This window comes from Gymnoscopelus microlampas (genome assembly GCF_963454915.1).
Source record: "Gymnoscopelus microlampas genome assembly, chromosome: 9".
Lineage (NCBI taxonomy): Eukaryota > Metazoa > Chordata > Actinopteri > Myctophiformes > Myctophidae > Gymnoscopelus > Gymnoscopelus microlampas.
Genome location: NC_139946.1, coordinates 23,850,066 through 23,863,089, shown reverse-complemented (window position 1 = coordinate 23,863,089; position 13,024 = coordinate 23,850,066). Strand labels below are relative to the sequence as shown.

Below are 13,024 nucleotides of genomic sequence, written 5' to 3'. Positions count from 1 at the left end.
GGGATTTTAAGCAGAGAGCTTAAGCCTAGTTCAAACCAAAGATTTACGGCGAGACTAAACAGTTTTAGATTATACTTCATCGTATGACGGTGTCACACACCAAAAATGGCCGACCTGCAAGCTCATAGATGTGACGCGTTTTGGGGCTGGTAGATCTGCTATTTTCGTTGTACGGAGCATGAATTAAGCATTAGTCTGAAGCGGTCACTTATACTCATACAATACTTATGTATACTTATACAAGACGGCTACTCTTCTCTGTAGGTATGACAGTTGGAATATACAGTAGATGTAGCTGTGTTGCAATGCACATCCGGAAATACATATACATATTTGCAGCGTAAAGCCTAATTATGCTTCCTTACACAACAGTGTTGCTTGCTGAAAGTTTTTCCAATTGAAAATCTGTTAATTTCCTGGAGGAAATACGTTCAAAGCATAAGTATAAATTAAAGCTTAACAGAGAGGGATCTTTCTCTTTGTAATAGGCTGCCTTTCTGTCTGTCCTTTAGATGTGGATGAGTGCAGCTTTGAAGAGGAGTGTCGTCGGGAGCTGGGGAATGTGTGTGTGAACACTCCCGGTAGCTTTATCTGCCAGTGTCAGCCGGGATTCAGGGCAGAATCTCCTGCCTGCGTCGGTAAGTGAAACACTAAGCTTTACACCCAGTTAGAACCAGTCTAACGTCAACGCTTTAATCTGTTGAGGTGAGCAAGTTCTTCTGGATGTTCAACACGTACCAGACAAGGTCACAACATCGATCAGCAAACCACTAATGAAACAATAATGCGGTGTAGCGTTATCTGTTTCCTTTTTCCTTGCCTTGCCTCCGGCATCAAGCTCTTGATTTTTAACGTGTATGCAATACTGTAACTCCTTGATAGCCAGTTGTTTATACAGTACATGAGCTTAATGCTTTGCTGATTGGGCTGAATGCTCTGCTGGCCCAATTAACCTTGACCCACCGGTTTGTTGCTTTTGTAGTTTTTCTTATCCTGTGGGTTTTTTTTCCTTCTGTTTCGCATTTCCATCGATGGACTGCACTTACTCTCTGGTTCTCAGCACACTCATTTCTTTCCATAATCTTCGCCCACTTCCTCCTTTGTGTTTTGTGTTTTGGTTTCTGCTCCGTCTTAGGTCCTGTGTGTCCAGACTACATGGTGTGCCAAGGTATGATGATGACCTATTCCCTGCTTGATAAATATAGCTTTTTCTTGCTGTATTCTAATCTGTGTATGCGTCTTTGCAATTAAATATGAGAACACTTTGTTTACCCTGCCTGGTAAATGACAAAATCCTACGGTTACACACAGTGAAATCCTCAGTGTTCATTTAACTCTGGAGGTTTTCTCTCTCTTTTTTCTCTCTCTCTCTCTCTCTCTCTCTCTCTCTCTCTCTCTCTCTCTCTCTCTCTCTCTCTCTCTCTCTCTCTCTCTCTCTCTCTCTCTCCCTCTCCCTCTCCCTCTCCCTCTCCCTCTCCCTCTCCCTCTCCCTCTCCCTCTCCCTCTCCCTCTCTCTCTCTCTCTCTCTCTCTCTCTCTCTCCATCTTCTTCTGTCCTAGATGTGGATGAATGTAAGGAGAGTCCCAGGGTATGTGAGGGTCAAGGCGTGTGTTTCAACACTCTTGGGAGCTACAAGTGTATCTGTAGGCCAGGTTACCGCGGTAACGGCACACACTGTGAAGGTAAGCGATTAACAATTAGCCCTCCCTCTATGAGAAGCCTCATGCCTGCCATGGAAAATACACAGTGAGGATAACTAAAGTTAAAGGAGTAGTTCACCCCCCAAAAAAGAGTAGAACAGAACAGAATAGAATTATCTGTAAATATTAGAAAAGGGGAAGAATATACTGTATATCGGTCTCTGTCTATCTATCTGTATCTCTAAGTATCTGTCTCTCTTTCTAGATGAGAATGAGTGTGCATCGGGTGTTCACGGGTGTGACACCAATGCTCGCTGTGGCAACATCATTGGCTCCTACTTCTGCCAATGCTACCAGGGTTTTAATGGAGACGGACACTCCTGTTTTGGTGTGTGAGAAGACTGTGTCTGTTTGTGTGTCTACCATGTAATATGATACATACATGTAATAATTTACATTACATGTTGCCAGTTATTACCAGATAATATTGATAATACAGGTTAATAAAAAGGTTAATGTGTTGTGTTCAGATGTTGATGAGTGTGCAGTGAACAACGGTCACTGTGAACACAACTGTACCAACGAGTCTGGAGGCTACAGCTGCCTGTGTAACACTGGCTACCAGCTGGACCAGAACGGACACAAGTGCACAGGTGAGGTGAACACATCATCATGTCAGGTCCTTTTCCTACAAAGGAAGGAAGGAAGGTAGGAAAGAAAGAGAGAAAGAAAGAGGGTAGACTCTTTCCAGACATTGTGACAGGTAAATGCAACTGAAGCAACATTAATATTCATTTTATTTAGTTGTTTCTCTGTGCCAGCATGAAGTTAACAGTGTTTCTGTGATGCCAGCATGAACTGTTCAGGTGCTTTCCATGATGGCACACAAATAGCACCTAAATGAAACACACCCACCATTAATCTTCGGTTGAGTTTACCCATTAAAATAGCTGATGTAAAAAGGATCTATTAGGGAGCAACAGATGGGCCCATGCATACCATGCATGATAAAATACTCAACTTGTCTTGTCTCCTGACTCTGGTCCTTCAGATGTGGACGAGTGCTTGGCTCTGAGCGGAACATGTGAGCAGGTGTGTTCCAACACCCAGGGTTCCTTCCTGTGCTCCTGTAGAGCCGGATACCAGCTGCACATCGACGGCCGCAGCTGTGTGGGTCAGTAACCCGTGATTATAATTAGTGTGGATCCGCTTCAGACTAGATTCAAGTTAACCAATTAAAATTGGGAAAGCATCTGTGTAACCACTTTAATCATTATTTTATACTTTGGCTTTTAAAAAATAGCAGATATACAAGCTCTCGTACAGCGCTATGAGCTGCTACTTTTTGAAAAATCTTGAACGTTTTTGCTAAAATTTGAATATATATATTTTAAGCGAACATTTGTATCTCAAATATTTGTTTCTGGGGGTTCCTGCAACAAAATATTTGTATATGGGGGTCTGCAGGCAAATACATATAATTGTAGGGGTCCTTGACATGAAAAACATGACATTTTTCAGAAAACTGTTAGGATTTAGAAAACATTTTTAGAATCGCCCTCAGGTCTTAATGGGTTAATTGTTTTAGTAAGCTGAGGCATATCATTATACGGCAGTTGTAAAATGTGTGTGTGTGTGTGTGTGTGTGTGTGCGTGTGTGTGTGTGTGTGTGTTTGGTGCGCATGTAGACATTGACGAGTGTAAGCTCCAGAATGGCGGCTGCTCCCATACCTGTACCAACACACCTGGAGGGCACACGTGTCACTGTCCGACTCCACTACTCCTTCACACAGACAACCTCCGCTGTGTTAGTATGTACCAGTATGTTCCATTATTGGTCACTTTACATGGAAAGGACCCTCTCACCTATACCCATATCTGTATGGTAGTATGTTTGTGTCTAGCGTATATAGACAACTGATCATGATCTTGCATTGCATTTATTTTTTACTCTGATATATTTGGATCTTGACATGATTGTGTGTGTGTGTGTGTGTGTGTGTGTGTGTGTGTGTGTGTGTGTGTGTGTGTGTGTGTGTGTGTGTGTGTGTGTGTGTGTGTGTGTGTGTGTGTGTGTGTGTGTGCGTACACAGTACAGGCCTTGATACTATCCCACCTTATGACAGTGAAAAGTATCATAGATTAATACCCAAATTCCCCAATATTTTGCTCACTTGTGTGCAGTACAGTTACAGCATCTCTCTCTTAATGGCCATGTGGTTCATTGCCTCCTGCGTAGATGTAACGTCCTGTGAGCATCGAAACGGTGGCTGTGAACATGTCTGCACCATGAGGGCTGAGGGGCACCTCCACTGCAGCTGCAGGCCAGGATGGGAGCTGGACAAGGACCTGAAGTCGTGTGTGGGTGAGTCCTAGGCCTGTCACAATTATTACATAATCGTCTAATCGCAATTATTTTTGCATAATCGTCATAATCAATTCCATGTTAAAAAATGACATATTTTCCAAAAAAGGCAAAAATAGTGGAAATATCCGATCTATAAACTCAAAACGCATCGCATGGTTATTTTTAAGTATAAAGTAATTAAATATGTGTTATTTGTCATATCTGCCCTGTGCAACTTTTGTTTACAAAAGCTAAAAGCCAAACAGAAATGTAATTTTTATTCATAATGTTCCATTAATTTTCAATGACAGAAACACAATTAAATCGTTAATCTGTCTGCCAGTAGACTGAGAGAACGAGAGCAATCCATGGTCTCGAAGGGCGGATCCAAACCCAGGCGCCCGGAGCAGGCGCGTCCTCCGATTGCTTCACCAATCTATGTCCCCGCCTCCCCTCCCCCCCCCCCCCCCCCTTTGACACCTTTTTATGTGTATTGATTGAGGTAGACATATAACATGATCACAATATATCGCAATGTACATTGGTTCGCGATGCATCATGATGCAATCGACGTGTGACCCCCGTATCTTGATGATTATCGTATCTCCAGGTTCTTGTCAATCTGGCCCCACAGTCCGTCTGTCATAAGCATTCATTCATCTACACATGTCTTTATCTCTCCACTCCTCCCTTGCTCGTTCACTCTGTCCCTCCCTCGTTCAGATGTGGATGAATGTGGGGACTTCACAAATGGAGGTTGTGAGCAGCTGTGTGTGAATCATCCTGGTGGCTTCAACTGCTCCTGCAGGGAGGGCTATGAAATCCGTACTGATAACCCCACCAAGTGCCAGCGTGAGTCACTATTCCATATCTGTCCGTAATCATGTAGTTGTTGCCACAAATGCATGACCAAAAAAACCTTTACTGTTCTACTTGAACAGTAAAGTTCTATTTGACTATACTGTTGATTTGTGATATTACCAGTAAATAAGGGGACATGGTTTATTGTTGTCAACCATCTGACATGCTACTTTCATCTTTTTTTTCATTGCTACTGTAACTCTTACTTTCTCTTCTTTCATCCATCCTCTCATCCTTGCAGCGGTCTGTAATCTACCATGTCAGAACTATGGAGTGTGTGTGGGTCCAAACACCTGTGATTGTCCTCCGGGCTACCCTGGTCTGGGCTGCTCAGGTACAAACATACTGAATGTCAATATTTTAATAATTTACCGTAGCTGGTTAACCCATTAAGACCTGAGGCCGATTCTACAAATGTCTTCTAAATCCTAACAGTTTTCTGAAAAACTTATGTTTCTATGTCAATGTATATAAATACAATGGTGATTTTGACCTTGGTTTCGAGATATTGTGCTAATTCTGTGTCTCTAGCATGCAATGTCTCAGTTATACATGACATACATATACATGTTAGGTTGTGTGTTTCAGCCATGTGCTCACCACCCTGTGCCCATGGAGGTACCTGTATGCGCTGGAACATGTGTTTGTGTCCTCCCGGTTGGACAGGAACTGGCTGTCACACAGGTACTGTACAGTGCATCCACTCACAAAAAGACACACACACTTAGTAACAGTAGCACAGCAAGCAGCATCTAACCTTTGTGCCATGCATGAAAACTATATAATCTGCCCTTATAGTTAGTGCAGTTTTCCTTCGGCTCAATTAATGGCTGTCTACCAGTTAGTACTTGTACACAGCACTTGTATTTTGAGGCTGGGACACATACATCTGTAGAGGAAGCTGTAGTCCTTGCAAGCATAGTTGAAACATGCTGTTCAAACCATACCAATGAAACAAAGAATCCTGTTGATTGGACCACATTAAGAGATTAGCTTTCCAGCAGAGGTCGCTATTGTTGTAGTCTGAAAAGTCACTCAAAATCTGGTTGAAATACTATGTCCAATTCAAGTACATATGTTTTTACTTTTTATCACTTGTGAGCTAGTGCTAATTTGCTGACTGGGAGCATCAGCTTCCTACTTATATAGCATCAGAACCATTTCACAATCAGATCATCGTGTTTCATGTCCTTATCTGTTCAGTCTTCATTTAACTCGACCTCTTCTGACCTGTCCATTCAATGGTCAGTGGGATGCTGCAAGATTGTGTCATCATGTTGCAATGATCTTAATATAGTTTAAGGCCTAATGTGGAGCAAATGGCTCTGCAACAGCTTCAAACCTTATTTTGATACATGTATATGACAAGTTTCCACAACAACATCATACACAGGGAGTGAAGAAATGGCCACCGTATTTGTCATGTGCACATGCACCTACTGTTGCACAGCTAGTATCTCTACGCCAACTATGAATTTATAGCCTGTTGCCCATGTGTTGTGTTGTGTTGTGTTGTCTTGTGTCTGTGTGTATGTGTATTTACACATACAAGTCGAATCCCTTGTATGTGTAAATTTACCTGGAAAACAAAAGGGATTCTGATTCAGAAAATTTGTCAATATATCAACATTATTCAGTCACTCATCTGTCTTTCCCACCGTTGTCATTGTGTCTTCTCCAGTCACTTGAATATCTTTATAAACAAATTTCGTTCATTTCTTGTTTACCTATTTGATGTTTGGTTTCCCCTGTCTCTCTCTCAGCGGTGTGTGAGTTGCCGTGTGCAAACGGTGGCCGCTGTGTGGGGCCCGGCTCCTGTCAGTGTCCCTCTGACTACACTGGCCCTCAGTGCCTGTCACGTGAGTACCATGTATCTGAGGATGTCAATGTTTACCTTCTCAGGTCCATTTGGGTCCATTTTCCCATTCTCAGAGTTAAATGAAAGGCCGCAACAATGGGAGAAGTCGCTGATCTATTAATGTCCTATTTTCTTCCACAGCTCTCTGCACACCAGCCTGTCAAAATGGGGGGAGGTGTGCAGATGTCAACAAATGCACGTGTGTCGGAGGGTGGCAGGGAGCACGCTGTCAGATAGGTAACATGACACACAATTTGTATGTGTTTTCTGTCCGGACCAAGTTCCTACTTGAATGCAACTATCAGTGTTTTTTAAAACTAGTTTGAAGCGGCAAGTATGTGCTGTCATTTGGATGTTGATTAGAGAACAAGATGCACAATTGACTGTCCCATGTGCTAAAGCCCAAACAGTTGATACCACAAACTAAATCTGCCACTTCATATACTTCGTCATCTCAACCTTCAATCCTTTTCACTTTTTGCCATTATTCCACCCACCAAACACAATACAAAGCAGTGTTCTAGTATCTAGTGTACTTCTAGTGCTGCAGTATGACACACTGAATGTATGCATTTCCCTTGATCTTGCTCAGAGCCAGTGCAGTGTCAGAAACCATGTAAAAATGGAGGTGTATGTGTGGGCCTCAACAGATGTCGCTGTGCAAGTGGCTATACTGGGAGTCTCTGTGAAACAGGTCAGCCTAAGTGTGTGTGTGTGTGTGTGTGTGTGTGTGTGTGTGTGTGTGTGTGTGTGTGTGTGTGTGTGTGTGTGTGTGTGTGTGTGTGTGTGTGTTGCATTTTCGTGTCATGCCATATGGGATTATATGACACATTACACAAAAAGAAAAAATATGTGTGTGCATTGTGATGCACACATATATATATATACAGTGATGACAAAAGTATTAAGTGTGTTGGCGTGAATTGTGTCCTTAGCGGTGACCACTCCATGTGTGCCCCCGTGCCAGCATGGTGCCACATGCAGTCCTCACAACACCTGCACCTGTCCAGAGGGCACAGCTGGTCTACGCTGTGAGAAACTGTAAGTACAAACAAACAAACAACAGACAAACTAAAGAAAACGGCAAGGTGGAAAGAGCGGCACTCCAAAAACGAAGGGATGCAAGATGAGGGCTCAGTCGCACATTCTTTTATTAAGTATTCCTTTTATTTATTTCGCCTGGGAAATACATGAGTGACAGTACACATTACTTCCATTTATATGAAGGGTTTGTAGGATAAATCATCATTTAGTCCCTGTGGTTGCAGCTTGCAAAGTGTTCAGTTGATAAATCCAGAACATTTCTCTAGATGGCAGATCAATTTAGGGAGATTACAATTTAGGTAGCAACTGAGATAGCAACTTAGGGAGATTACACCTTCTGCCTTGTTACGTCCACTTCCCTGTAGGTATTGAACCCCACAAAGACATCTACTGGACTTGTACAATGTTGTGGTTTTGGATTATTCGAGGTCATTGTGTATGTTTCAATAGTGTACTTATGTATTGTAATTTCATCTGATGTGTCCTTTAATGTGTTTTGGAGTTCCTGATTTTCGCCCTCATCTGTGCTACTACGGCCTTTTTCTATTTATTTATTTATTCCTGATCATGATGTACTCTGTGATGTTATCTGACAAATACCTTCAGTGTCTGAGATATTGCAAACTGATTGGCAATTGATTGATTCTTAAGCAAGGGCCTCCCCCCGACACAGGTGGGGATGATTACATACATACATGTAAGATACAAAATGAGGGGCACTGTTCACTGTTTAACTTGCTCTGAAGAAGGGCTGAGGCCAAAACACTGTACCCTTTTAATAAAATAATGTGCGTCTTGCATTCCTTGGAGTGCCTCTATTTCCACCGGTGTACGTGGTTCTTTTTTGTAACTAGTTGTTTCTGTACCTGAGCAGCACTGCTTAAAAAAGCATTCAGAGGAAGCGCAACTGTCAATATCCATTTTCTGTGTGCATGCGCACTAGGACGTGCCCCGTGGTAACCACGGTTGTCAGCATGGCTCGGGCTGTGAGGAAGGGCTTCAGGGAGAGTTATGTTGACCGCTGTGGCCCTCTGGGAGTTCAGCTGTGCACGAAGTACAGGTAACATAGCTCTCTCTCTCTCTCTCTCTCTCTCTTTCTCTTTCTCTTTCTCTTTCTCTTTCTGTCTCTCTCTCTCTCTCTCTCTCTCTCTCTCTCTTTCTCTTTCTCTTTCTCTTTCTCTCTCTCTCTCTGTCTCTCTCTCTCTCTCTCTCTCTCACATACACAAACAGACTCACACACACACACACACACACACACACACACACACACACACACACACACACACACACACACACACACACACACACACACACACACACACACACACACACTAGTACAGGCACTGGAAAGGATTACCTTCTCTCTCTGACAGAAAGCTACATTAATCCAATTCTGGTTTAATTGGTTCAAATATGTAAGGTCAGGTTTTGTAGAAGCGAGGATGATGTTGATGATCATGTTTTATTGATATAAACTGCATTGGTTCATTATTTATTTATTTATTTATGTATTTATTTACTCTCAGTTCTTGTGGCTCATGTCTCATTGTTTTGTGTACATATTTGATATTTCCCAATTGTATTTTTATTATCTAATTTTTCAAATGTAAAGTCTGAGGACAACAGAAGAAATTACATTTAAAAAAGGTTATGGTTGTAGTACATCTGTCACAAAAATAGAAGAATAATACTAGAACCCATTAAAACCAGGAAAGAATTTGTGTCATTTTAGATTTTTGCGTTGGCTATTCAAGAATAGCAGATATACAAGCTCACAGCGCGTCACTTGTACATCAGCTTGTACATCTGCTATTTTGTTTTTACATTTTTGAAAAGTCTTGAGAACTACTGGTTTAGAAGGCATTTGTAGAATCAGCCTCAGGTCTTAAACATTTTGACAGGTCTACAATAATACTCTCTCTGTTTGTATGCAGGATAAACCAAGCTCGTGTGTACCTGCAGGCCTACAGGGTGGGCTACAAAGTCCAGTGTCCGGAGAAGGGGAGATGAATATGATTATATAAGCCTTGTATAACCACAAGTAGTGGTGGGAAAAGTACTATTTTTTTAGTATCAAGTATCAATTCGACAATGTTGATCAAGTAAAAATCCGGTATTCAAAATTTCCTTGAGTAAAAGTGCAAAAGTATTTGCATCAAAATATACTTAAGTAGAAGTACTCACCACGCAAAATGTCCCGTTTCACAAGTTTTCAAAAATGTATAAAAATCGTTTGAAAATAGCAGATCTACAAGCTCACAACGCGTCGCTTTGCGACGTGTTGTGAGCTTGTAGATTGGCTATTATCAAATAGCTAAAGTACATATAGAGTGGTTAATGCATGTTTTATAATAATCAAAATCTACAAAGTAACTAGTAACTCAAGTCTTCAAATAATTGCTGTGGAGTAAAAAGTATAATATTTGCCTCTGAGATGTGGTGGAGAGTAGAAGTAAAAGTATTGTCATTTGGAAATACTCCAGTAAAGTAAAAAAAAATACCTCAAAATCGTACTTGAGTACAGTACTTGAGTACATGTACTAATTCAGGTAGACCACAACGCAACATGACCACAGTCCAGTGTTACACTCACACCACATCTGGGCCAATATAACAGAGTAATAATGGCCTAACGATGTGGGGTGTATGTCATGGACCACTTAACCACTTTTCAACCTGCCGTCCCTTTTTTGGGCTAGTCATTATAGGCGACAATTTTCCAGAAATGTAAAACATTTTCTAAAAAAGTAAACAAAAATAGCAGATCTACAAGCTCACATTGCATGTTGTGAGCTTTTAGATTGGCTATTTTTGCTATTTATCTTACGACAAAGTATACAGGGTTTAAGTGGTTAAAGAGCAATTGCTCTGAAAGTTCTCTAACTTCATTATAAGGAATCCATAGCCCTAATACACCCAAGGACAACTATAACTTACAAGTGTACCCCCTGTTATGTTTTTTTTTATTATTTTTTTTAACTACATTTTTATTTGCAGATTTCCAGTTACAGTCACAGTGCAGGGGTTTATATATCACATTATCAAGCAACATATTTCAGTACATTCATGAATGTCCATCACGCCTGTGTTGTGTTTTTATGTCTTTTTACTATTATTTGATGTTTTTCTGTAATTGAAGGAAAACCGAAAAAAGCAAGGCACCCTAAAAAGACAAAGTAAGGCATTTATGCATTGTTGAACTGAGCAAAACAAAAAAGAGCTTATCTTTTTTATGACCAAAAGTATTGTTGCTACATTAGTTCATACACATTTTTTTTTCTTTCGTATAATGGTGTAATTTACTCAATACAATCGAACCTCCATGATTGTGTGTTGTTCAATACGTTGTACAATACACAGAAACTAGTCGCTTCTACTTATCTTTGTCTGGGCAGAATGTGTCTGTATTGTACCCAGTAAGGTCAGTAGTTAAAAACAGAGTTTCACTGTGTAATCACTGCAAGGCAGTTGACCAGTTGAGGCATCTCCACTTACCCCATTAAAACCGGGAAGGCATCTGTGTCATTTTAGATTTTAACCACTTGAACCATTATTTCATACTTTAGTCATTCAATCACTAGATCTACACGCTTGTAGATCTGCTATTTTAGAAAAATCGTGAAAATGTGTGGATATCTTTTATCTCAAATCGTTGCTTCTGGGGGTCCCTGGAACAAAATATTTGGAGATGGGGGTCTGCGGCCAAATACATATAATTGTGGGGGTCCTTGACATGAAAAGGTTTGAACACCACTGATATAGCAGCATAGATTTTCCTGAAAACTGTTAGGATTTAGAAGACATTTGGTAGAATCGGGTCCTCTGGTCTTAATGGGTTAAGAATGGATGTCTAAATGTAACAAAACAATTTTAGGAAAACAGATACATCTGTCCTATAAAACTGATGAAATGCAGCTATGAGAACAATACTGTATTTGACCTACACAGTGTTTGTTTGACCTTGAACACTCAAAAGTAGACGCTGTTGTAGGCGCCTTTTACAGAGATACTTGTGATAAGCTTCATATCACTTATCAACATGAACTGATTTCTAAGCTAACAACATGTTGCATATTAATTAGGCTTTAGAAGTGTAGCAAACTTAAAGGTATTCCAATGTATTTGTCAAGCACAGACCCATAATGATTTAGAGATTAGAGACTTTTGACTCTATGCAACCAAATCGGTTTACACCCTGTGATTTCTAATACACTTGTATGTTAGTATATCGCAGAACCGTAATGTTTATTGAGTTTATTGTATGTTATGTTTGCATATGGCAGCTGAATGTTATTAAATGTGATATTTCTTTTGTATCTTTACATATGGCAGTCTCTGCATGCCCAGTGCATTTGTTTTTGCTATCCCATAGACCCTCACAAAATGAAGACATTTCCACACACGCTCTATTCAGACATCACTTTATTCTGAGCTTATGGTCTGTTGTCCTAATAATGGAATAGTTATCCATCAAATCATTGGCATTACACGATGATAAGGCAGGCAGACAGACAAACAGACAGACAGGGTTGGATCGATTGGCGTAGTGTATTGATAAATATTGGTACTGTATGAGTATAATGTTATGTACAATCTAGAAAATGTACATTAGATATGAGGCTGATATATGTACAGTGTCAGTCAGAAAACACAGTGGGTCTATGGATAATATACTGTACGTACAGTCAGTCAACAGTAAGTATAATATATATAAATATACCGCCTACCAACAGTGAAACATTTACAGCAGTTAACCTACAGTAAGCAGGCAACTCTAAACATCTGTGCACACCCTGGTGGAAGAGACTCAACGAACAATATTCCCCACAAAGCTATTTAGATTGTCAGCACACAAACTTCTAACAATGAAACTGTCAAGGTCAGTCAGAACACATTGATACAAATGTAGAAACCTTATCACCACCACTAAGATAATATAATGTACATTACATCATACAGTGATAAGTGTATGTATAACTGTCTAAGTTTACAGTGGTTGATTGTGGTTTTATTGTGTCTGTGACTATTATGATTAATGGCAAGCATTGTGGTTGACAGTGGCGTGCACAGACATTTTGAGGGGCAGGCGCTCAAGTAAATTATACTTTTTTTTTTACTTGGTCTGCTCTTTTTTCCCTCTACACCTATACCTCTTTGCCAAAAATAGCCGATCTACAAGCCCACAACGCCTCGCGCTGCGAGGCGTTGTGGGCTTGTAGATCTGCTATTTTTGGCTAAAGTTCTCCTCAGAAAAGGGATGCTAGGTTTCGAGTG

The 13,024-nt window shown here is 40.7% G+C and overlaps 1 protein-coding gene across 2 annotated transcripts in view; it reads left to right on the top strand.

Annotated features, from left to right (window-relative positions):
- LOC311052774 (uncharacterized protein) overlaps nt 1-12,064 on the top strand; it is an 18,824-nt gene extending 6,760 nt beyond the window's left edge. Inside the window, exons 6-21 of one of the 2 annotated variants that reach the window (XM_084067978.1) lie at nt 513-638; nt 1,560-1,682; nt 1,906-2,028; nt 2,171-2,293; nt 2,692-2,814; nt 3,329-3,451; nt 3,880-4,005; nt 4,711-4,839; nt 5,090-5,182; nt 5,437-5,532; nt 6,612-6,707; nt 6,848-6,943; nt 7,299-7,400; nt 7,642-7,747; nt 8,694-8,810; nt 9,685-12,064. In XM_084067978.1, coding sequence (XP_083924104.1) covers nt 513-638; nt 1,560-1,682; nt 1,906-2,028; nt 2,171-2,293; nt 2,692-2,814; nt 3,329-3,451; nt 3,880-4,005; nt 4,711-4,839; nt 5,090-5,182; nt 5,437-5,532; nt 6,612-6,707; nt 6,848-6,943; nt 7,299-7,400; nt 7,642-7,747; nt 8,694-8,810; nt 9,685-9,760 — 1,778 coding nt within the window. In that variant the 3' untranslated portion in view covers nt 9,761-12,064. Of the gene's footprint in view, nt 1-512; nt 639-1,559; nt 1,683-1,905; nt 2,029-2,170; nt 2,294-2,691; nt 2,815-3,328; nt 3,452-3,879; nt 4,006-4,710; nt 4,840-5,089; nt 5,183-5,422; nt 5,533-6,611; nt 6,708-6,847; nt 6,944-7,298; nt 7,401-7,641; nt 7,748-8,693; nt 8,811-9,684 lie in introns of those variants that run through there. The other variant, XR_014601547.1, reaches the window with a different exon arrangement.
- The last annotated feature ends 960 nt before the right edge of the window (nt 12,065-13,024 follow it).